Source organism: Ctenopharyngodon idella, chromosome 8, assembly GCF_019924925.1.
Source record: "Ctenopharyngodon idella isolate HZGC_01 chromosome 8, HZGC01, whole genome shotgun sequence".
Classification (NCBI taxonomy): domain Eukaryota; kingdom Metazoa; phylum Chordata; class Actinopteri; order Cypriniformes; family Xenocyprididae; genus Ctenopharyngodon; species Ctenopharyngodon idella.
In genome coordinates, this window is record NC_067227.1 from 23,471,276 (window position 1) to 23,495,948 (window position 24,673).

At 36.7% G+C, this 24,673-nt stretch overlaps 2 protein-coding genes across 3 annotated transcripts in view; both read right to left on the reverse strand.

Moving 5' to 3' along the window:
- fcho1 (FCH and mu domain containing endocytic adaptor 1) overlaps positions 1–16,301 on the reverse strand; it is a 50,034-nt gene extending 33,733 nt beyond the window's left edge. The window contains exons 1-2 of one of the 2 annotated variants that reach the window (XM_051903209.1): positions 16,146–16,301; positions 1,588–1,641 (exon numbers count right to left, since the gene is read on the reverse strand). In XM_051903209.1, coding sequence (XP_051759169.1) covers positions 1,588–1,620 — 33 coding nt within the window. In that variant the 5' untranslated portion in view covers positions 1,621–1,641; positions 16,146–16,301. Of the gene's footprint in view, positions 1–1,587; positions 1,642–15,939; positions 16,095–16,145 lie in introns of those variants that run through there. The other variant, XM_051903210.1, reaches the window with a different exon arrangement.
- Positions 16,302–16,698: 397 nt separating this feature from the next.
- On the reverse strand, positions 16,699–24,615 carry znf692 (zinc finger protein 692). Its single transcript, XM_051903221.1, has 12 exons — positions 24,222–24,615; positions 23,755–23,949; positions 23,378–23,409; positions 21,080–21,583; positions 20,923–20,998; positions 20,765–20,842; positions 20,582–20,692; positions 20,458–20,508; positions 20,154–20,232; positions 19,823–19,937; positions 17,530–17,629; positions 16,699–17,348 (listed from the first exon to the last, which is right to left on the reverse strand). Exons 2-12 carry the CDS (start codon positions 23,919–23,921, stop codon positions 17,066–17,068), a joined length of 1,596 nt encoding a protein of 531 aa, XP_051759181.1. The 5' UTR covers positions 23,922–23,949; positions 24,222–24,615; the 3' UTR covers positions 16,699–17,065.
- Between the last annotated feature and the right edge of the window lie 58 nt (positions 24,616–24,673).

Sequence of the window (24,673 nt, forward strand, 5' to 3'; positions counted from 1 at the left end):
TTAGGGTGAGACTTTTACCCATCATGAATTGTTTGGATTGTCACTACTCTCCTCCTTAAACACTGCTGGGACTCAATGATTGAAACTTAAGGGGCTTTCACACCAGAGGAACCTTTTCACAGTTCCTAGAAGAACTAATGGCTGAAGTACCCGGATTTTGCTGTGTTCGCACCACAGGAACTAGGAACGATTTTAGTTCTAGGAACTCCTTTTGGGGGAACTAAATTAGCTCCTACTTCAGAGTAGGGTCTAAACCAGCACTATAGGAACTATCAGTGACGTAAGTGTACGTTGATTGGTCAAACGCATGTCAAACACCGGCACCCGGCATTTTGATAAAGCCGTGTAAACGTATTTACTTCACGAACACGACACACAACAAACACAGCTCCGATCACGGTATCCTCCATCCACTGGTTTATAGCGTTTGTAAATGCTGTGCTTAAAGACGCCGCTGTCGGCTGCTTCAGAGTTCCTATTGCCCGTGCGAATGCAACCAGGAACATGGCCCAGGGGAGAAATTAGCTCCTGGGGAACTATCCTAGTAGCTAGTTCCTAGAGCTGAGTTCCTAGAACTATTCGGTGCAAAAGCCCCTTTAGGAAGCCTCAGTGCCATCAACCAAAAAAGAAACTCATTTTATAGAACAAAAAATGACTTTAATGTATTTGATTTTATGTTGACTTTAAAAACTACTTTTTGTAGTAACAGGGAAGAGTGCAGGGCAGAGCGTCTGCATATATCTGCATGAGCGACGAGGGGGTCCAGAGTGAATAATAGTTCTGCATGGATGCTTGGGAGTTTTGGGGGGTGTTTTACACCAGCTTTGTGTTAGAACACAATAGAGGAGGTCTCTGCATCTACCACAGCCCTGCGACACAAAGCCAGACAAACCACATGACCTGGCCAAAACCAGTCAGCAGACCAGAGGCTGCAACCAAACAGAAGAACACAGTAGAGAAACTCAAAAAAAAAAAAAAAAAACCTCCAGTCAAGACTACAAATAAAAGAAGGGGTGTTCAGCTTAAACAGGAGGGAACCATTCACTGTATGATGTTTATTTTTTACGTGACGTTTAAATGCCACTTTACTACTTTTCAAACAAAACTAATTTGATGGCACAGATGTTGTAAGCTTCTCTAACATATGGAGGTCTTTATCTGGAAGGCTTCTGTACTGGTGTAATGGTGTAATATGGCCTGCATTCAGTAGCAGCAGTTCCTGAATGTTCTGGCTTGATTTTCCTCTCTTCTTCCTCGTTCTTTGAGAGGGGCAGGCTTGGTATTAAAGTAGGACGAACCTGAAATAGCCCTGCCAGGTGTGTGGAAAGTGCAGAGCACGGCTGTCCTCATGGGAAAGCTGACAAAGCCCTGGCCCTCTGCTTTTGTTCTCACACTTTTTCTCTCTTTGTTCTTTCCTCTCGCTATCCTTCCTTCACACTTTCAATGATGTGACTGAAACAGTCAGCATATGAATCTGCTTACAAGGCAACTGTATTAAACATACGCTGAGTAAACTTTTGCTCTTACTGTACTGCTACAAAGCTAGAACATGAAAAACCCAATGCATAAGAAATGTGACAGACTTACCCAAAAATTGTTCTTGAAATACGCCATCTCCATCTAGAGGGTTCCTAGAGAGTTCTGAAAGAGAGAAGTAGGTGGTTATGTCCCAGATATAATATTTAGAGTTGTTTTCCCCAAACTTATTTTTAGGAAAACTCAGCGAAACTGTGAATTAGGGTAAACGTATCTATTAAGCTCACCAAAATCTATATTGAGACATTTTTAGTGCACAGGATATTGATTTCAGTACAAGAAGTTATGTTAAAATAAAATATTAATCTCTCACACAATAATATTTAGTTTTATTTTAAATGACAAAAGCATTTCAATTAAGCTGTACATCATTAAATGCAAAAAGTCTGACTGTGCTTAATGGGTACATTTTTGTACCTTTTAAGCACACCCCTGTTGCCATTAAGCTCACAACATGTTTTATTAAAAATTCTTGTATATTTTAAACAACGTTTTTAAAGAATTGAAATTTTTTTATTTGAAGGTACAGTCAATCACAGAAAAAAAACAACAACACAAAAATCAGGCAACAAGGCATTCAATTTGATCAGTTATATATTCTAATTTCATGACCGGTGTTTTGTTTTGCTCAATCCTCTGCACTTCCGCGTTCGTCATTACGTCATGCATCAAGTCAGAGTTCACTCTTTCGCCGTAAATCGATGTGTACGGCCGTCTGTCTTTAAATATGGATATTTTTCTTACACAAATGCATCGCTTTGCTTCAGAAGGCCCTTATTAACCCCCCAGAGCCATGTGGATATCTTTTATGATGGATGGTTGCACTTTTTGGGCTTCAAAATCTCATCCTCTATTTACTGTCATTATAATGCTTGGAAGAGCATTATTTAACACCAAAAATGTTAATATAACTGTACTGTACTAGTCTGAGGATACACCGATAGCTTGATGGTGAGTAAATCATGGGGTAATTTTTAGTTTTAGGTGAACCAACCCTTTAAGGCTGTGAAAATAAGTTATTAATCATTTTATAAAGATTAACTTTAAATATTAACTGATGGTTGTCACTTTAAGTCTGTTTATGAAGTATTTACATAGATGTTTAATGTAGATGAGCTTAAAGGGAGCACACTGAGATTAAATTGGAGCAGCAACAATTTTTAATTAATAAATATTACATTAAATTTAAAGGACACGATTTTGATAAATAAATAATCTAGGTCGTGTATTAAGTTTATACAAATTTTAATATGAACAACTATTATTGACAATATCTATGAAATTATACTTTTTCTTATTGATGTCACACTGAAGCAGTGTGATTTTCATAGTAGTGCACCCTTTAAGCTCACCTAACAGTAATATGAAGTCTTTAAAAATTGCAGCAGTTTAAAACCACAGACCATCAATAAACTGTAAATGTATATTATTATGGATTTAAAAGTACAAGCCAGTAATGCCTGAAAAGTAATATATTAGTGTAGCAAACAATCAGCTAGTAGGCTAACTATATTCTGTAGCATCTGCGCTATGTTGCTAAAACTATCTTTTGGATCTAACTGTAATTTTCCACATGCAGGTTCCAGGTTATACTATGCAAAAGTCTAAATATTAATCTCTTAATTTTGCAGTAAGTAGTAACTACCCCCAAAAAAGGCTTAACCACCTTAAAAATGCACATTTAAAAGGCTCCTCTTTTAGTGAAAGTTTTCAGACAGCTTTCAAAATGGCCGCCAGACAGTGTGAACACATTGATACCCATATCTCAGTGTGCAATGGTCTGATTTTCTTGAAATTACAGGAGGTATGTAGTAACAAACACATCAATTGGTTAAGACATCAAGTAGGATAATACATTATTTTTTCTTTTTATAATCTGAGCTCAAAGATGGTAGTGTGCTTAATGGGTACTTGAGCTTAATAGGTACGTTTACCCTAAAATAATTTTAAAATAGTAAAATATTTTTTCTCTTACCTTATTTTAATATCCAGAGAAATATAACTACTTATTTTTAAATTTTATAGACAATAACTGATACATAGCTGATATTAAAGTTCTATACTATTTTGTCCAAATTAATAAAAAAAAACACTAAAAACTAAAATGAGTCATTTGAAATTGCAACATTATAATATACACTATAAAAAAATTTAATATTTTGGATTTTGAGATTTGCTTTTAAAGTTAATATAAATGGAAAAGTATGAAAAATGAGCATGTTCAATTATGACAGATAGAGAGATAGATAATCACAATGTCTAATTCAGTATCTTTAAAACAAGACAAGGCCGTCTTTCTCTACGCATAATCAACTGATATTAGATGTGCCTTTGTGAACCTGTTAAATGGATGCATTTCAGAGAACCGTCTGGGGAAGAAACAAGGTACACAATCAAAAACAAGGTTAACCAGGAGAGCAGACTGACATAATGCTGATGAAAGCAGCTCCTGCAGGGGCTAGTGGCAAGAACTCAAGGCAATTTTAATAAGACCAAACCCACGCTGAGGTGCACACACAAACATACTCGGTATGTTTCTATGCTCAGGCAGAGCAGATGACACTGCGATGACTGTCAAAAGTGTCTCTTTGTGAATGTAAATGTCAGCCAACTCAGAAATATAAAACCATCACCTCAGCTAATAGCCTGAGCAGCCCACTGAATTCCTTTCACCATTCAGTGAAACCAAAGGTAACATTTATCCTTAATGTCTGGGACTAAACGAAAAAGCTTTTGAAACTGAAAGTTTAGATGTCAGATCATTTGAACTGAGTCATGTTTCAGAATGCATCTATTCTGCAACTGTGTATACGATGGTCGAACGTCTCTCTGAGGTAAGACAACAGGTGCAAAGAGCTGAGTCACAACAGAACGCTTTTCTGTAATACAGCCTCTCTCATTGCACACACACACACATTGCCATCCTTTTCCCTATCCTCTTCTTTCCTCACTCTCTTTCATAAACACATCCTGGCAGTGACTGCTGGCTATCAAAATGTGACTGGCATTTCCAGAACAGTGTCACTATATTGGCAGGTTTGTGTTCCTGCTTTCTGACCAGCAGCCTACAGCACAACACCTGGGACTCATAATGAGCATCCTGACAGCAGCCAGGTTAAATACTTTTGTGCCTGACAGGACAGTGGAGGTAGACAGGGAAGCAGAAGGAGGGAGAAGGGAATGGGATCTAGACACATGCTACATTCAAACCCACATCCTCATCCAATGAGCACAACAGTTCATTTATGTCCGATGGTGAGCACTACTCACTTGGCCACAGCTATAACTCACTTTCTGACATTATGTTTCACAAACATCAGGGTGAAATCCTTAAAAAAAAAAAAATAAAAAAAAAATGCTTTAAGATAGGATTTTACCAGGCTCCTATGTTTAGGTTCAGTAATTTCACTTTAATGGCAATGAAAAGGTTATTAGTCAGTTTTTGAAATGCCTTATTTTCAAAAAATGACAATTTAATCAATTCATTGATATTTAACAATTTTTTTTGCAAAAAACTCTTGAAATCCTGTCATTGCCACTAATGATCGTCAAAACATGATAAAAACTGGCAGCTCGGCAATTGAAAGCTGGCTTATACGCACACCGTCATTCATCTTGAATGCACTCGATATCATTATCTCATTTTTGACAGAGGTGGCGTTTAGCTTTTCCATCTGAACTCTTCATATTATATAGATGTTTGTTTTCGGAGCATTTGACAGCAGCTACATTGCAGCTACCTTGGTAAGCATAAAAAAACTTTTCTTTCAAAAACATCTAAAAAATCATACCAACCCCATACTTTTGAATGGTTTTATATGTTTTATGAATTTTATACATACATTTTCAGAACGTTTCTGCTGATAAATGGCTGACAAATATCAGCCTGGCTGATCTTGTCTATATTACTAATTTGAAATTGAAAGCAAAACTTTGGTCCACAAAGTATGGTCTTTAAAAACATGTTTTATAGAGATTAGCAGTGAGGCAACTGCCAAAATGACAGCGCTGTCCTTGAGTAGATGTGTTTGTGGGAGCCAGGCGTGAGCCCAGCAGAGAGACGGTTGAAAGTGTGATTCCTGTTATGTTTCTGAGACCTGGATGCTGGCAAGACCTACATCCCCACGGAGTGCTGACCACAGGGCTTTTCTCTGGCCGGCCGGGCCTCTGCTGGCACCATTGACGACCATCAGCCGGTGCACAGTACGACCTCTCATGGACAGGGAAATACTTATGCTTACGCCTTGCTCCCTCTCTCCTTCTCTCACACCCCTTTAATTAACTCGACCCAGCAAACCTTACACCCCTACGGATGACACAAACTTGGCAGCATGGCTCGTCCAAAAATAAGACTCAGTCGCCAGTTCAGAGATCTCCAAACAGACGTCAGGGCGTAACGTGGCGGCGACAGAATACAATCCAACTGGGACTAGAAGGAATTTCTAAAGATTGGCTTCTCATACCCTGTAATTAGGTCTATATGTCAACCATGTATCTCTGTAGACATGATATAGCGATACTAAAATCTTATAACCATTAAAATATTAATTTAACACATATGCTTATTACTATCAAGTAATGGCATATGATAATACACAAATAAATGGGATGTTTTAGTAAAATAACAAGCTATAACTAAATTCCAGCCATTTGGGATCATGGCAAATCTACCCTTTGGGTTTGGCACTAAAACACAGTGACGCCAGCAGCTGAATTTTCCATTGAAGACTATAAGTCTCCTAGAGCTGATTCTGTGGCCACTGTGGAGGGAGTCCTGGAGGATCCATCTGGTGCTCAGTGAGTCTTTCAGGACCAGCATTCTGTTAATGGTAGCCGGTTTCTCTAAAGCCATCTTCACCAATCCAGCCATTAGCATTCAAAAACCTAGGAGGAGATTTAAAATCTTTGCTCATGCCATGTCATTAATTTTTCACTCTGACTAGAATTCCATCAACTTTTAATCAAATTGTTAGTCAAATGTTATTTTTGTTTCAAATGTTTGTAAAAAATAACATGTTAGTTGACAAAAAGTGCAGAATTAAACCAAATATTCCAAATTTTATGTATTACTGTAACTTAAACATGCATCAACAAAATCATGTGAAAACTTTGTTTACACTTTTGAGCATACACAATAAGTACACTGTTAGCAACCCTCTACAATGAGAGTAAATTACTTACATATGTGACTAAATCTTCACTCTGGGTGACTAAATTCTTAGATTGTACTCGCCAGTGTGTGTGTTAGAGGCTAAATATAAGTTTAGCATAGATATATTTTTACTCGCTGAACACTCTGACTGAATGCTTGAGAGTTTCGATCTCCATCAAGCGATCTGTACTACAGTATTTCAATTCAACTCAATGCGCAAACAGCAATCTCATTGGCTGGCGCTCATCTAATACCGTCCCTGTTTTGATTTCAGCAAATCAGTTTGAGCTTAAAAGTAAAGCACACGTCACAGCCACTAAGTGACCCTCATTCCTCTCTGGCAGAATTAAAATGCTCAGCATCCTTTGAATCTCTCTTTCTCACTTTGCTGTGGCTGAGAGGATTGTTAGAGAGTTATTGGCAGATGCAGATGCAGCTCAGAAGGGAGCTCTCTCTTTCTATCCGAAGCTTCATACGGTGCTGTGTATAAACAGAAGCAGTGTATCAACCCTCAGCTGAGCTCACTCCAGGAGCGAAGCCTGGATCCAGAGCCAGGAATCAACAGCAGACTTCCTGCACGGCTACTAGAGCCCCATCTGTCAAAGTCCGAGAGTGATTTTATGTGAGAGGGGAGTGAAACTCAAAATGAGGAAGAGGGCATGCTTTGAAATAAACATTTCTTATAACTTCAAGAAACTGAGAGAGCAAACCATCTGACAGTGGCCTAAAATACATTTATAAGAAATGACATTACTTAAATCGAAATCCCTGATGAACATGTGCTATGGCTGTTTGGTGATGTCAGCCTCTAATTCATATTACCGTGTGGGTTAGTGTGAATCAGAGAGTGTGTTTTTGTGTCCTTCCTCACCTGCTCTGGCAAAGAAAATGAGCTGAGAAAATTTCCTGTCAGAGGGGTTTTTGCAGCAAGCCTCAGCAGCGCAATGCCAAATCCCCCACCCACCTACAGCAAACCAGCCTGTCTGTATCTCTGCATCAGAGCTTCATCGAAATGCCCAGAACTTGATTTGGTGTTATTACAAATAAATTTTGGGGGATTTTTAAGGACATTCTGAGGCTTCTGTGTATAAGCCCCTTCTGTTGTTTCCTCATGATGAACAAAAATCCTTACAAAATGTTAGATGTAATTTTCAATTTACACAAAAAAATCTGTTATAATATTATATAGACCATGGTACTGAATGAATACAATTTACCACATTGATATACCAAAGTATTAAATAATATAATGGAAATACCATGGTACATGTCAAGAAATACAAAAAAAAAAACACGGTAATTAAGCAATATCATATAAGCAAGAGTTTTGTTGTTCTGAATATCAGCATTATTATTAACAACAGCACAATTGAGAGTGTGATACTGATTATATAGAACAATAAATTGAACAAGTTAATGTTCAGTAACTTGCATTTTACACACAATATTACCAGTTTGTCTATTGTTGCTCCGCCATCAAAGATATTTGCAAACAAAGCCAAAACATATTCATTCCTACTTCGATGTATCAGTGTTTTTGTTTAGTTTGAGTGAATGATTCAATGAATCACTAATAAAGACAGTTGCTGAATTCAGAACTTCATACTACCATCCTACTCATACTAATTTCTGCCATAAAAAGTATGCAAATTCAGCCAGTAACTTGGCGGAATATAGACATCCTCAAACTGACGAGTCAGTTTAAATACATGTGTGTATTGCCAGGATTGGTCAAATAATTAGCCAATTTCATTCGTCATTGATATTCAACAATGCTTTGATCTGCCTGCATCGACACCATTGTATGCGAACTGAACTGAGTTGGATGATGACATCACTGTTTACTCCAGTGCTAATATAGATAAATTAACTAAATTAATAACTATTGATTCTTACAACGGAATGAATCAATACTGAATTTACTTAAGCTGGACAATGACACCATTTTCTTTAAGAGCTACTGTGCAGCCAAAAGTTATATACCAGTTATCACTGTAAAGCTGCTTTGATACAATCTGCATTGTAAAAAGCGCTATATAAATAAAGATGACTTGACTTAATTACTGCAAATAGGTAATTCTGATACATGCAATAACTATCCATTATGACATGTAGGCATTTTTATCTTTTTATCTAATAATCTTTTAAATTGTAATCCTTTTATTTTCAATATTTAGCATTTTTGTGTGCTGCTGCGTCCCTGTGTGTGTAACAAGCAGAGTGTACGTGCGTTGTGCACCCGCCTATAGGCGCATATTACTAGCGCGCCCTTTAAAAAAAATAAAAAATACTGCGCTATTGACTTTAGACCAGGTTTTTGTTGATCAATGGGGCAGTCGTTTTCAGTTGCCTCAAAACAGCAACACGCTAACAATGCGCCTGAACACACCTTGTTTTCAGACAAGCACGCCCATGGGCGAACAGATGGGCGCAAGTGCATTTGCTATTTAAACAATGTGGGTGCTGGATGTGAAAATGATAACTGCGTCGGGCTGAAACTAGCAAAAAACACTTGCGTCGCGCCTGGCGTTGCATTGCGCCGGGTGTATGATAGGGCCCAGTCACTTGATGCCACCTACTAGCGGATTGATATAACATGCAGGAAGAATCGCTGAAAAATCCACAACACTAATCAGTCAAAAGTCCCATTGCTGTTAGACCACCGCTCAATCAATCCGATTCAAAGACCAGAACTAAATGTTGTAAAATAAAGTTGTTTATTCCCAACTGAAAATACATTGTGATTAAAGATTTGGACTGGTGATCCAAAGATTAAAGGTTCAAAGTATTAAAGTGGTGATGATCAATAAACTATCACCAAGGTGACAAGATCAAGTTCTTAAACCCCAGGTTTCCCCTTTCTAAAGTAAGTGTTAGTCGCTTTGGATAATAAATGATCTGCTAAAAGACTAATTAGCAATTAAGACAACACTGAATGTCACCTCATTGAACATTACAGGCGAATGGTACCATGAATGGCACCATGTGGACAACAGCCATACATCCTTCCACACCAACAGAGTTCAGCTTGTTCCTCTGTTCAGAGCCCAGCAGAATGAAACCACAATCTCTGCTGGCTTTTGTGCTGTGCTGAATGCTGTTGTTGTTGCCAGTAGTGCTCGAGCACAGTCTATGACAGCAGGCCAGAGCTCACCTCCACCCGGTACATCACCCAGCTGCGTAAGCCATGCAAGCACAAGCAGAATCAACAATTGTACACAATGCATTAATTAATTCAGATTATTAAACCATGTTTGTGCAGCCCAACAGCACATTTAAATAACAGTGCACATCTAGAAGACCCTGACGGAGATGCATTAGCAATACAAATGATAAACTCTTTTTTTTGGGTCAGTGTGTGCCTCATAAACGACCTAGATACAGTAGCAAATTTGATTAGGGTCTCCTGAATTCGAGGACAGTTGCATCTCAATGCCGCAATTACACAGCACTGAGATTTCCTGTAAACTATCTTTTATTATCATGCTACACAGCATGTAGTCGTGAGGTCTGTATTCACCTGATAATTTCACTGAAACGCAGATAAAACATTGAAAATAACAACCGACACTTTATACTCAAAAGCAGTTAAATGGCTTTTTAATTTGTTTGCCTTTACATGTGACCATAAAGGTTTTGCTGAACTTTCAAGTCAAACAAACTTTAAACTGGAGCTTTTGGCCAACTAATCTATTTTCCACCGATTTTCAGGCAATAGCCTTATTTAGCCCATTCATGTTTGTAAAATGAAGAGAGCTGGTGTGCATAACTGTCATAAAACTAGCCCATACCACCCACACAATATATTTAATGGTCATTTATACAGTCAAGCTACAAAAAGGACAAAAATACAACATAAGACTATACAACTATCACTCCAAGTCTGCTGAACAGGGGTATTGTAGTTATTAAAACCATAAAAAAAACTTTTTTTTTTCTTCAAAACAAGAAAAATACTGTAAAAATGCTACAGTAAAAGCTTGTAAACCATAAGTTACCTTATATATGGTGAAAAATGGTTTAACATCACATTATATGTATATTTTACTACTATATAAGTGCATATTTTACTGTAAAATAATGTAAAAATAAGGGTTTTTGGAGGTATATTTTATGGTTAAAACAGTAAAAGAACAATCAATTCCCTTATCACATATGACTATATTTGATTTAAATAGTTTTGTTTCTTATTTTTGTTCACAGTAATGTACATTAGGGTGTTTTGTTGCATTTTATTTTATTTAATTATTGTTTATTGCATTATTTTAGTGTCATCTGTGTTACCCTGATGGTGTTGTTTTGTCTTGTCTGTGTGTATGACCCACCGTCTATATATGAGTATTGGTCATTTTTTAAGGATGGGCACCTAACTATGCTTTCTATTGTACCACCTGTATTATCACATATTTACTGTATTATTAAACGCCATTGGTTTTTGAGAACTGCAGCACAGATCTTCAGTGAATTTGGGAATTACTTGTAAGGAAGGAGCTCAGCCATTCTCCCGAAGATCTCCTTTTGTGTTTCACAGAAGAAAATTATATGAGTTGAGGGTGAACCAATAAAAAAAATGTTAATTTTTGTGTGAACTATTCTATTAAAACATGCTGAAATACTTATACTTATGGAAATGTCCCACATCCAATTCATGTAACAATGACCCACAATCAGGCTAGGCTCAGAGCCACGTTCCCTTCTCCAGGCTTCAGTGTGCCTCTAGACAGCCCAACAGACAGAAATCCTCCATCTGCCACAGGCTGCCAAGCTTTGCCCACAGGCGCTGTCCTGCTTGGCAGGGATCTAGGTGAGCCAACAGCACTGACACAAAACTACAAATCTTTCAATGCTGCTACTAACAACCACTAGTTAACAGCAGATGATAAAACAAATGACAGATTGGATCAGATTCCTTGAAACTTGGTTACAATGCTAAAATTAGCTTCTCTCTATTAGTTTGATGTTCTTTCACTCTGCTAATTAGTCCATGCTAATGCAGCAGGTTCACTCTGATGAAGTCTAATCAACAGGAGAAATTCAAGCCTATTCAAATTTAAATGGAACATACTGTGCATCCCCCAACTCCCTCTCTAGTCTCTCCATCCTTCTCCGCAGGTCTTCAGAGTCGGGGGGTGTCCCTAGATGATCCCTCTAATCTCAAACTGCACCGGCTTTCATGTGTCTCAGCTCTTTCAGGTCTAATAATGGATCTACCTTGACTTAAAAAGTGCCAGACTGACTTTAATTGAACAGGCCTGGTGTGGTGTCAAAAAAATCTACTGTTAACTTCTGCATGACCTCCAGTATAAGAAGCTGAAAGCTGGGGATGAGATGTACAGCCCTTTCTTTGAGTAACACTCAAAATCATCCAGATGCCTACAAAGTTTAAAGCTCTAACCAGTCTTTTATATAAGATGAGACAGGTTAGAAACCGTAAAATAGCCTCCAAACTTTTAAAAAAGACAGAAAAGCTTACTCTACAAAACAAAAATGCATGCAAGCCATGCAGCACTGAAGAGCAGTGCGGTGTATGTATCTCTGAGCACACAGAGGAAATGCAGCACAGTAATCAGCAACTGTATTCAGTCCTGGCCTAAATATTAAACTGTTTGCAAGTGTGACTCAGACGTCATTACATACTACTCAGAAAAAGGCAGTTTAATTTTTTTTCCCTATTCTCTACTACTACTAAATGCATTTTGACCCTTTAAGTGCATGCTCATCATGAGAGTGCAGCCAATACTGATAATCAAATACTGTAATTTGAATTCTTAACTGTCTTAATTTGTTTTTATTCTGAGATAAGTGCAATTCTATAGGTGGTAAAAGCTTGCAACTTTGGAAATGATGAGTAACTATGAAGGACATCATTAGCATTCATCAATACAGTCAAAATGCATAATATGACTAGATATGGTACAGATTTAAAATTTCAATTTATGTCTTTACACTGATGACTAGCAAAAATCATGTTTGATTTCATAATGACTATATGTTTGCATTCAAATTTTAACATGGCATTAGGACAGTATTCAACTTTTTCAGGAAGTTAACATCTAGGAGAAACCACCAACTATCTCAAAACAATTACTTATTGTTTTAAGTTTCATACAATTATACAACTTGTCTACCAATCCAATTTTTTACCAACCCATTCTGTTTTTTTTCTTATTACTTTGAAATTTTAAGCACTGTAACACTGCTATCTTTTCTTAATGAACCTAAATGAGGTGCCTATTTTCTAGCTAATATGTTAAACTGAACGTAAACTGATGTATAACTGTCAGTTACATAACTGAATAGAACAAAAACACTTGATCATCAAATTAATGTTATCACAATCAGTTAATTCATGAGTTGATAAATCAGTCTGTTAAAGGGTTAGTTCACCTAAAAATGAAAATTCTGTCATTCCCTCATGTCGTTCCACTCCCGTAAGACCTTCGTTCATCTTCAGAACACAAATTAAGATTTGATGAAATCCGAGAGGTATCGGACTCCTCCATGACAGCAATTTAACCACCACTTTCAAGGTCCAGAAAGGTACTAAAGACATTGTTAAAACAGTCAATGTGACTGCAGCGGTTCAAACTTAATTTTATGAAGCGACAAAAATACTTTCTGTGCGCAAAAACAAAACAAAAATAACGACTTTATTCAACAATATCAATGTTTACATACATGCGCTTCCAGGTTCTAGACCGAACGCCGGCTCGGTATTGGCAGACACTGTTCACGTGAGCAGCACGACGCATGCGTGTGATGCTGACGCAGGAGCCGGCCAATAATGAGTCGGTGTTCTGACATAGAACCTGGAAATGCTGAATATAAACAATGTATGAGAATGACACAGAAGAAGATATTGTTGAATAAAGTCGTTATTTTTGTTTTGTTTTTGCGCACATAAAGTATTATCGTCACTTCATAAAATTAAGTTTGAACCGCTGCAGTCACGTCAACTGTTTTAATGATGTCTTTAGCACCTTTCTGGACCTTGAAATTGGTGGTTAAATTGCTGTCATAGAGGAGTCAGATACCGCTCGGATTTCATCAAAAATATCTTAATTTGTGTTCTGAAAATGATCGAAGGTCTTACAGGTGTGGAACGACATGAGGGTGAGTAATTAATGACAGAAATTTTATTTTTGGGCGAACTAACCCTTTAATTCAATGTTTGTAATTTTTGTCCATTTTGATTTTTTTTCTTTTTTACTAGATACTGAACTCGAGAACCACTTGGAATTCTTCATGTACCACAATTAGAAGAATCAGATGGTTCAGTGGTTTGTTAATTTGTTTTTAAAAGCACTCCTACATTCTTTCCAATCTTAGCCACATCTCAGTGCTCTCAAGTGCATCTTAAAATTGTCTTAAGAATGTTATGTTTGTGTACTGTAGACAGAGATTATACTTTTGTGAATCTCTGGGTTCCTTTAAGGATAGACTAAACAAGAACAAGATTCAAGACACACACGTAAAGGACAATCTGCATCTGCATCACAAGACTCTTATCATGAGGCGGGAATACCATGACAGGCAATTACCACATATGCTGCAAGAGATCACACAGTGAACTTACATAGTGGAGTACAGTATTTATGAGCCCCAGGATCTGTGTTGCACAATAACTCAGCTTTGCACGCTCTTTTGACTTTGTGGGTATATGAAAAACTAACCTGCAGCCATTCTCCACAAATCTACAACCACATGGCAATAGCTCAGGATGTGACAATGGCCTTGTCCCAAATGTCACCCTAAACACTTGCGGTCTTCCTACGAGTCCACACTTTCACGACATAACGGCGCTTTGACTGTCGGGAAGAAGTCTGCTGTGGAGCTCGCTTCAGTGCGGGCTCAGAAAAAGTGTGCATCGACGGTGCATATTGACAAGAAAGGGTCTTCTGAAACCTAAAATGACAAATGGGACATCCTACGGTCTCATGGACTTAATGGACACGTGCACACGGCAGCCACTGTAAGTCCACAAGACCGAAAGTGCATATGAAGTGTGGTACAGAGCCAGTGTTTCTAGAAATAACTTGCCACATTTCTTAACAGGCGACTGGCCTTCTAGATATATTTCTCCTCATCCACTTCATCAAGAATGACAGGGACATTATTCATCCACACAATTTGCACAACAAATGATTTGTCTTTCAAGGCATGAAATTCAACAGTCTAAATAGAGCTGATACTAGAGAATTGGTGAAATTTAATCTGATTAAGCTTTTCTTAAATGTATTCCTTAAAACTAACCAGTACATTTACTAAGTAATCCATTAGATTTTTTCTTCTTCAATTTTTTGGATTTTAATACTCGTCCATACTAGTACTTATTATTATAGTAACATCAGTCAGAAGCAGGCGAAATATTCTATTGTTGTAACAAATTACACATATCATTGAATGGATATTTTTAGTTCATATAATAACTATTCACTTCCGATTAATGCTGCTGGTGTCTATTCAGTCAGTTTTACTGACTATTCTTTAGATTCAACTGGAACAGACACTCGTGTCTTATAAATGGGTGCTAGAATCTAATAAATAAATAATAACAAAGCTGGAATAGATAGTTACTGGGATAGTAACAAGTATTAGTGCCTAATGAATAGCTAGTAAAATTAGGTACCACTACCAGCAACAACTGAAATATATAGTCAGAGATGAATAGTTGAATCTCCATAGAATTCAATTCAATTAAATTCCAATTTGTTACTAAAATAGTTACATTCAGCTATTGGGATGGTGACTAATAGCAATGAAATAAGTACTAGTATGTAATAAGTAGTGAATTGATACTAATCTCTACTGGAATAAATACTGTATTAGTATCTAAATGAATAGTTACTATTAAAATTGAAAAAGATACTTGTCACTAGTGGATTATTTATTAATACTTAAAGAAATATTCGTAACATTAATGTAGATACTACTTAGTATGCCATAATACTGTTCATACAGTTCTTGAAGGCAAAACTTGAAGCAATAGCAAAATAAATAGCATCATATTTAAAAAAAAATAAAAAATAATAATAAATAATTAACAAACAAAATAATCTATTCAACTTTTAAAATACACTTAAGAGACACAAAATCTCAACTACTTTGCCCATCATTATTCTGATCTGTCACAGCAACTTCCTTCCACAAAGCACCGTGTCTAAAGTCTTTGTTCTAGACAGAGGAAATATATGCACTGATGGGGAACAGCACCACACATGCTTTGCGCTGCAGCTCAAACTGAAACTGACCTTGTTGCAAATGATCAAGCTTTTGCTCCACAATGCTGACACACGGAAACAGAGATGCTCCGCTGGGGAAAGCCTCACTGTCAGTGTCACATACAATGAACTGCCTAGTGCTGGACGCCTATTATGTTGCATTCCCGGGAAAAGGTTTCAGCAGCATAACCAAATAACTTCACATACTGTGAAAAGAAACGTAAAAAGTATGTTACCTTATTGTGGTTTCAGTAAAAACAATGAGGCTCATTTTCATCGCCGGTAGTTGTTCCGACCGTGCCGCGTTCAATGTGTTACGGAGAGTAACAAGGTTTGAACGAACAGTTGACAGTGTTCGAAAAGCCCCACCCTTCTGTGCTCCTATTGGTTCACGTTGCCCGTCACTCAAGCGTCACCGGAGCAAAGCTGTGTAGGCATGGCAACTGCGTTTCCAATACCTCTTTTCTTTAGCCAATAGAGTATGGTTCAATTGCAAGAGGCAACGCCCACTTTTCATGGACAAGAGTCATTGGATAAAGTGTTTGTCAATCAAAGTAAGGCTTTACAAAAGGCGGGAACGCTTGAGTTCGATTATTATAATGTATGCAAATTCATTTCTTTACCAAAATGCATAAAGATAAACCACTGTCCAAATAGCCACAAAAATGCAAAACTGGCACTGCGCATCAAATATTTCCTGACAACTGCGATTTATGCATTTGTACAGGGAAAAAAGGACAAAAAAATAAATAAATATAAGAAGAATAAATATAAGAAGAGTCAAAAATGTCTTGTTGATAATTTATAAAAGCAGCACAGAATTTCACCACAAAATCATAAATATCAAGTTAAGTCGATAAATAAAATGGCAAAAATGTCACATTTAGTTCTATTTAGATGCCCTAAAAATGTTTAACTAAATGACCTGATTTTGCTGATTTAGGTCATTTGACAGAAGTCCAGCCTCTGCATGATGGCAAAACAATATCTATTTACATTTTTAAAACCACCAAAATGAGAATTAATATCACAGATAGGCATCGCATGGCAATTTCTCAGTTTGCTTATTGAAACCAATCAGTCCACAGTAGAGTTTGCTCAAGGTCAAGGATGCACAAATTGTACCGTATTTAGTAAAAACGCAACATAACAAATGTTATTCTACAGCAGTGTGATTTTTAGAAGCAGAAGGGGAAGATCTGCGCTGCCCAGAGGGATGCGGGACTGGGTCAGAAGGAGAAAGGGGAAGAGATAGTTCAGGAGTGGGTGTATTATAGTCTGGGTGGCTCTTGCTACGGTGAGCCGTGACATTGTCTCTCTTTTCAAAGCGACGACCGCAGATCTCACAGGGGAACTGGTAGTTACTCTCAGCATTATGTTTCCGCATATGCCAATTCAGAGAGGCTTTCTGTCGACAGGTAAAGCCACAAACCTCACACCTGAGAAAGAGAGAAGATGTGGGTTATATCTGGAGCTGAAAACTGTAGTGGAAAAGCCTTGAGCAATATAGTTGTTGTGTTAAATATTGATGGAATGTTCATGCAAAAATTAGTTTGGGAGTTACGCAAGCTTTGGTATAAACAAAGGGCCTAGTGCACGTGTGTGCGGTGAAACTCATACTGCAGTGGTTTCTCTCCGGTGTGTATCCTGCGGTGGATGATCAGGTTACTGCTGGTTCGGAACGCCCGGGCACAGAACTCACAGATATAGTCTCTCTGATCTCACAGACACAAAGAATCATATAGAGAGAACCATGTTACCAACCACAGCATGAAAAACATCACTCATCCCTAGTACTTAATATACTTGTCCAGTGGTTATTATGTGGTTTTGCTTCTGGACATAGATTTAACAGTGGACAACAAAGTTGTTTAGCATACAAAGTAAACAAAACTGTCATTATAAATACACTAAAATGTATTATTATTAAAGGGTTAGTTCACCCAAAAATAAACTTTCTGTCATTAATTACTCACCCTCATGATGTTCAAAACCCGAAAGACCTTCGTTTATCTTCGGAACATAAATTAAAATATTTTTTATGAAATCCAAGGGTTTTTTTTCTCCCATAGTAAGCAACGAAATTACCACATTCAAGGTCAAGAAAAGTAGTAAAGACATCATTAAAATAGTCAATGTGACTGGTGTGATTCAACCTTAATGTTATGAAGCGATGAGAATACTTTTTGTGCACAAGAACAAAACAAAAATAACTTTATTCAACAATTTCTTTTCTACCCTGTCAGTCTCCTATGCAGTTGACACAGTGCAGCGCTTTGTTTTTGTGCACAAAAAGTAATCTCGTCGCTTCATAACATTAAGGTTGAAACATTGCAGTCACGTTGACTATTTTAACGATGACTTTACTACTTCTCTGGACCTTGAATGTGGTAATTTCGTTGCTTTCTATGGGAAATAGAAAACCTCTCGGATTTCATCAAAAATATCTTCATTTGTGTTCTGATGATGAACGAAGGTCTTACGGGTTTGGAACGACATGAGGGTGAGTAATTAATGACAGAAATGTCATTCTTTAGTGAACTAACCCTTTAATATTACATTAAATAGTATCAAATAACAGTAATTTCAGCATCCAATAATTCCAAGAACAAAACACAAAATGTGCTCGATACAAACCATGTTTATACTCACCGCAAGTTGCTATCTAAATTGGATTTTCTTTTACCTTCAGTAATTGTTCATGGTTTTAAAGTGTCTTAAACTACTAGGTACTACTAGGACCCACACTTAAACCTAACCATACCACCAAACCTGTCCCTAACCTTACCTGTGTTCCACCTCAATAGCAGTAAAAATGTTTTACACAATAAGTACATTGTACCAAGTAATTCATTAGTATACTGTATATAACAGATGCCTAATAAAAAGTGGATACCTTTTTCTTTTTCTTTTTTTTAAGGATTTGTTTCACCTTGTCCATTTTGGCATCTACTTAATTTGGATTCTACCAAACACACACACACACACACTTATATATATATATATATATATATATATATATATATATATATGTGTGTGTATAAGTGTGGAATCGGTAAGATTTTTAATGTTTTTAAAAGAAGTTTCGTCTGCTCACCAAGGCTGCATTTATTTAATTAAAAATACAGTAAAATCAGTAATATTGTGAAATATTATTACAATTTAAAATAACTGTTTTCTGTTTGAATATATTTTGTAAGGTAATTTATTACTGTGATCAAAGCTGAATTTTTCAGCATCATTACTCCAGTCTTCAGTGTCACATGATCCTTCAGAAATCATTGTTCAAGAAACATTTCTTATTATTATCAATGTTGAAAACAGTTGTGTACTTTTTTTTCAGGATTCCTTGATGAATAGAAAGTTCAAAAGAACAGCATTTATCTGAAATACAAAGGTTTTGTAACATTATACACTACCGTTCAAAAGTTTGGGGTCAGTAAGAATTTTTATTTTTATTTTTTTGAAAAGAAATTAATACATTTATTCAGCAAGGATGCATTAAATCGATCAAAAGTGACAGTAAAGACATTTATAATGTTACAAAAGATTATATTTCAAATAAATGCTGTTCTTTTGAACTTTCTATTCATCAAAGAATCCTGAAAAAAAAAATATTGTGCACAAATATTTTGTACAATTGTACACAATAAATGTTTCTTGAGAAGCAGATCAGCATATTAGAATGATTTCTGAAGGAAAGACTGGAGTAATGAAAAACATTACAAATCTTACCAATTCCAAACTTTTGACTGGTAGTGTACATATATATATATATATATATATATATATATATATATACATACATACACACACGTACACACGTCATGCATATGTACATTGTGCCTGTCCAGAATTAACCTGGATGATATCTATCACATGAATGAATCATTCATATGGACTGAATACTCACTACTGTGCAACTTTTCATGCTCCTTCAGATGCTTCTTGAAGTTGAATGACTTGCTGCAGGGGGGGTACGAGCAGGTGAAGGTCTTCTGCTGGAGATGCTGGTACTTGACATGATGCTGAGGAGAGGAACAGATAGTGAGATGCTTTGCTATTCTGTCGCAGTGTTGATGCTTTTCCACAAAACTGCAATTAAAATAATTCTGTTTTAAATAAAGTTTATTTAAGATCAGTGCAGAATAATGGCAAATAGAGTTCTTCCTCCTTAGAGTTGTTTTATTCCAGTAAAGACTAATGAATGTGTCATGGACAGTCAATACTGACTCAGCACTCACATTGAGATACTGCCGACTAGAGAAAATCTTATCGCAGCCTTCAAACTCACAAGGCAATATCACTTTGGATGTTGATTTTCTATAAACACAGAGATCAGTATGATGTAATATGACGTTAACATATAATACAATAGGACATTCAAAATAAAACCATGAAAATATCACTAAATATATGAATACATTTCTGTTCTAATATTTAAAATTTATATAACTATACATAACTGCTATATAAATGTAAAATACTATAAATATTTTATAAACCATATTTATATTCGTAAAATGATGATAAAATTAAAGAACAAACCGTTTTCTCTTGCCACCAATCTGGGATACATCATCTTTCAAAGACTGTAGACTGGAGAGAAAAACATAAAGAACTTTAGGATTTTATTTAACTAATTAGAAATATGTGCTGTTAGAAAAATCACCTGTTATTTTTAGTTGTTCCTGCCTTTTTGTTGGCATTGTGTTTCTCAGTAGGATCTGCTGTACTCTGAATCCCTCTGGTGGTTAAATTCAGCACTGCAACTTCCTCATTGCTAGGAGACAGAGACTTAGCTTAACTTATGTCTAATTGAGTCATTAAGAGAGTAGATGAATAGAGTAAATACCTATCAGGGGGGCTTTGGTTTTCAATGCACGCGCTGGCAAGATCATCTACAGTCATCTCATCACTGTCCGCTGGAGATCTGACAATCAGAAAAATACATAATTGAACTAAATAATATTAGAAATACAGCTAAACAACCAAATATGCAAAAATATATACCCATGTTCTGAATGTGAATAGTCAGCTGCCACATTATTTCCTTTCTGTGTCTCAGGAGTCTCAGTCACTGTAACACCTTAACACATGGTTGTAGTTAGTCATTGAAAAACAAAAACGGCAACTTTATTTGAGAAAACTCCATTAAAAACAAAGTCACCTGCATTCTTGTCGTCTCCAAACGTTTGAGACCTTGTCTTGTTTTCCTGTTTAGTGTCATTTGTGGTAACTTCAGCGTTTTCTCGTAGTTTCCGTCTGGTTTTTAATCTAGTCATCACCTCTTGTCTTTCTATCTCTGCGTCTGGCTCCTTCAACTGCTTCCTGCCACACTGTTTGAGTCTCTTTGAGCTGGATGCAGTTACTTCACCTTCATTTTTAGATGTCATTACCTTCTCCATCTTGTTAGGAGACCACAAAAAGTGATGCCCATCTTCACAGGTGTACTTAAGACACACATCCACCTCAGATGAGTCCTTGGAATCAGTTTCAGCTTCTCTTCTCCCTGTTGCCTGAGCACTCTGATCTTGGTCTGTTGGTTTTGTGACAGTCCGAGAATGCAGGACAGGGGGGAAAAGGCACGTCTGCCCATGGTGGTGGACCAGCAGGATCAGTTCCTGCAAAGATTCCTTGGTAGTTGATAGGGTGTTTGTCATCTCTCCTTTCCCTAAAGAAGCCACAGTAACATTTAAAACTAAAGTAGACATTCGAGATATATATATATATATATATTATATATATACACATACACACACACCAAATGCAAAAGTAACCAATGGATTTCATGATTATTCTATCAGATTAACAAGACCAAAAACATTGCAAAAATTATTTTCTTGTGGCCTGTTCACACCAAAGACAATAACTATAACTAATAAAAACATTTATAGCTAATCAGAATAAACTGAACAGTTATCATGCGTTGGAGTGGACGCTAATATAGTTATCATTACAGTTATTTTTATAGTTATCATTCTTGGTGTGAACAGGCCTTTACTCTGTATTTTTGTCTTTTCTTATTTTTCAGTACAAATATCTTAACATTCTTAAATCATGATAGATTTACTTGAGTAGCAAAATTACTTATTAAAGGTGCAATATGCAATATTTTCTGTCCGCTAGAGGTTGCTAGAGGCCTATTCAAAACAAAGGCGTAGCTTGATGACACCAAGTTTGAGCACGGAATCTTGGGACATGTGGTCTTCACCTCACAGCCGGTGGAAAAGAATTGGGATAGGACTCGGGCAGAAATCATGTTCATGGATGCGATTATTAACGTTACTGTAGTATGAAGCAGAGCAGGACCGAGTGTTGTTGGAGCTGAACGAGGCCGGTGGAGCAATTGCGCAACACATGCCTCACGAGCAGCTGAACTTTTATTATGCCACAGTCGCCGGCGCTGCTTCTGCTTTTTCGGTCAAGCGTATGAGGTAACACAGCTCTGTTTATCATATTAGATACATCTGAGTGTGTTGAAAATGCTCCTGTGAGACACTTGTTACACACTGCAGTAAGCTAGATCGATTTTAGAATATCATATTAAATGCTGGATGGCTTGTGTTGATAAATGGCATGCAATTAATTTTAAAACGTATTGTATGATGGAGAAAATGCTGTATTACTGTTACTAAAAATAAAGCTGCATCTGATTATGCTATGTTAGCTACTTCACTAAATAGTGTTTTTCTCTGAGGCATGGTAAATCATGGTACTCGCAAAAAATCAAGAAAATTAGATTTAAAGGATTACTTCACTTTCATATAAAATTTTCATACAATTTTATATGAAAGTGAACTAATCCTTTAAACGATAAGACTAAAGTGTTTCTATAGCTATATAACAATAATTAGTTTTCTGTCTATAAATATATCAAAACAGTTGGTCCCTTGTCTATTAAAACATGTAAATATTAAAGCATATTTGGTGTTTACATGGTTTCTACAAAATAAAACCGGAAACCGAGGGTAACGCGGGTATGACGCAATTGACAGGTGACTCCTCACACGTCCTGGAGCCTTGGTTAAAATAGCAATTTTCTCACGATTTACAAATAGTTGTAAACATTTGGGATATTGTAAGTACTCAAGTGAACAAAATATATAACAGTGGTCTAGTGGTTTTTGGATATTTTACTGCAAAATTCTTACATATTGCACCTTTAAGTCTTGTTTTCTGAACAAATGACCAAAATTAAGTGAGTTTATGCTTAAACAAAAAGAGTAGATGAAAAACAAATCTGTCAGTGGGGTATGAAAAATACACTTAATTCAAAGGGACAACAAAATGACTTATCTTACACCACTGACAGATATTTTTTCTCATTTTAAGTATAAACTCACTTAATGTTGACACATTATTCAGAAAATAAGACTTAATATCTTGTATTTTGATTTAAGGATTTTTAGATATATCTGAAATGGAAAACAAGACAAAAATTCTAAGTAAGAAAACTGTGGTTTACCTGAGCACTTGATACAAAATCTTGAAACATAACTGCAAACAGAAAGCAGACGTCATTGTCAGTTAGACCACATATTATCTGCTTCACACCACTAAAATACTTGGTTGTCGGCCAAACTTGAATATGTTTTGAACTTCATAAACCACCAGTTCATCTTTGTTTTTCTGCCTATACTTTATTTTAAGCTCACTCATAATTCCTGTCTTTTTCCAGTATGATCTGGAACTGGATCACAACAAATGGGAAAAAATTTAAGTCTCTTCAAAGCCAGAATCAACAACTGCAGATGTAATTCAACTGGAATTCTAGAGCGCACATCCAACGAACTGTCATCTAGTGGGTCTAAGGGTAACAGTATCTTTCTGACGGTATTATACCTCTCCAGCAGATGCTGAGCGAGCTCTGAGTGAAGAGAGAAGCCCAGTTTTTCTTTGAGCTGACCCCAGCTCTGCAGACACGAGCCCAGCCGCACGCGAGACTTACTCCTGCGCGCATCCAGCTCCCTGCGCCGCTGACTGCGCAGAGTATCGGTAGAGGAAGACATCACACTGACAGGTGCCACAGAAACGACACTGAAGATAGAAAGAGAGAAACACAATGACAATTATGTGAAGTTGATGTTTTCGTTGCTGTACAAAAAATATCGAAATAAAATCATCAGGATTTTTTTTTTTTTTTTTTAAAGTTTCAGTCTATATTCTGTACTGTATTTATGGAAAGTGCCACTACTAGCTGCTCTCAGGCCTCATTTTAAATATATGCGCATAACAGGCCTATGTTAATCAGTTGTATTATTAGGTACAAAATCATGACGGTGACAGACCACAGGAAACCACTCGCATACCTTAAATAAGACCCTGCGCGACAGGTTTCGCGGGGCCCACTCGCTCGAACTGTTGCCCTTTTAAGGAGGAACCGCTCAGTCAATCAACAGACTATCGCTCAACACACGGTGAAGAGCATGAAATTTATCTCGGGACGAAAGAGATGCTACATAGAAAATTATGCTCATAACGATTACGTGAAGTACGTCTTCAGTTCCAGAATATTATGTCAAACGAGCTGCAGAATCAGAAACCAAATCGGAAGTTTCCTGTCCCAGAATTCTTCACGGCATATCTAGGATCTATGGGAAATGTAGTCTGAGAATAATCACCTACGTGAAATTATAATTTTATATGACCAGAACAGTGTTTTAAGTGTTAAAAGACTTGACCTAAGCAATTTCTACAAAAATATAACTGTGCAAATGAAATAGAATGTATTAATATGTAATGTTTATTACAGTAAATTACA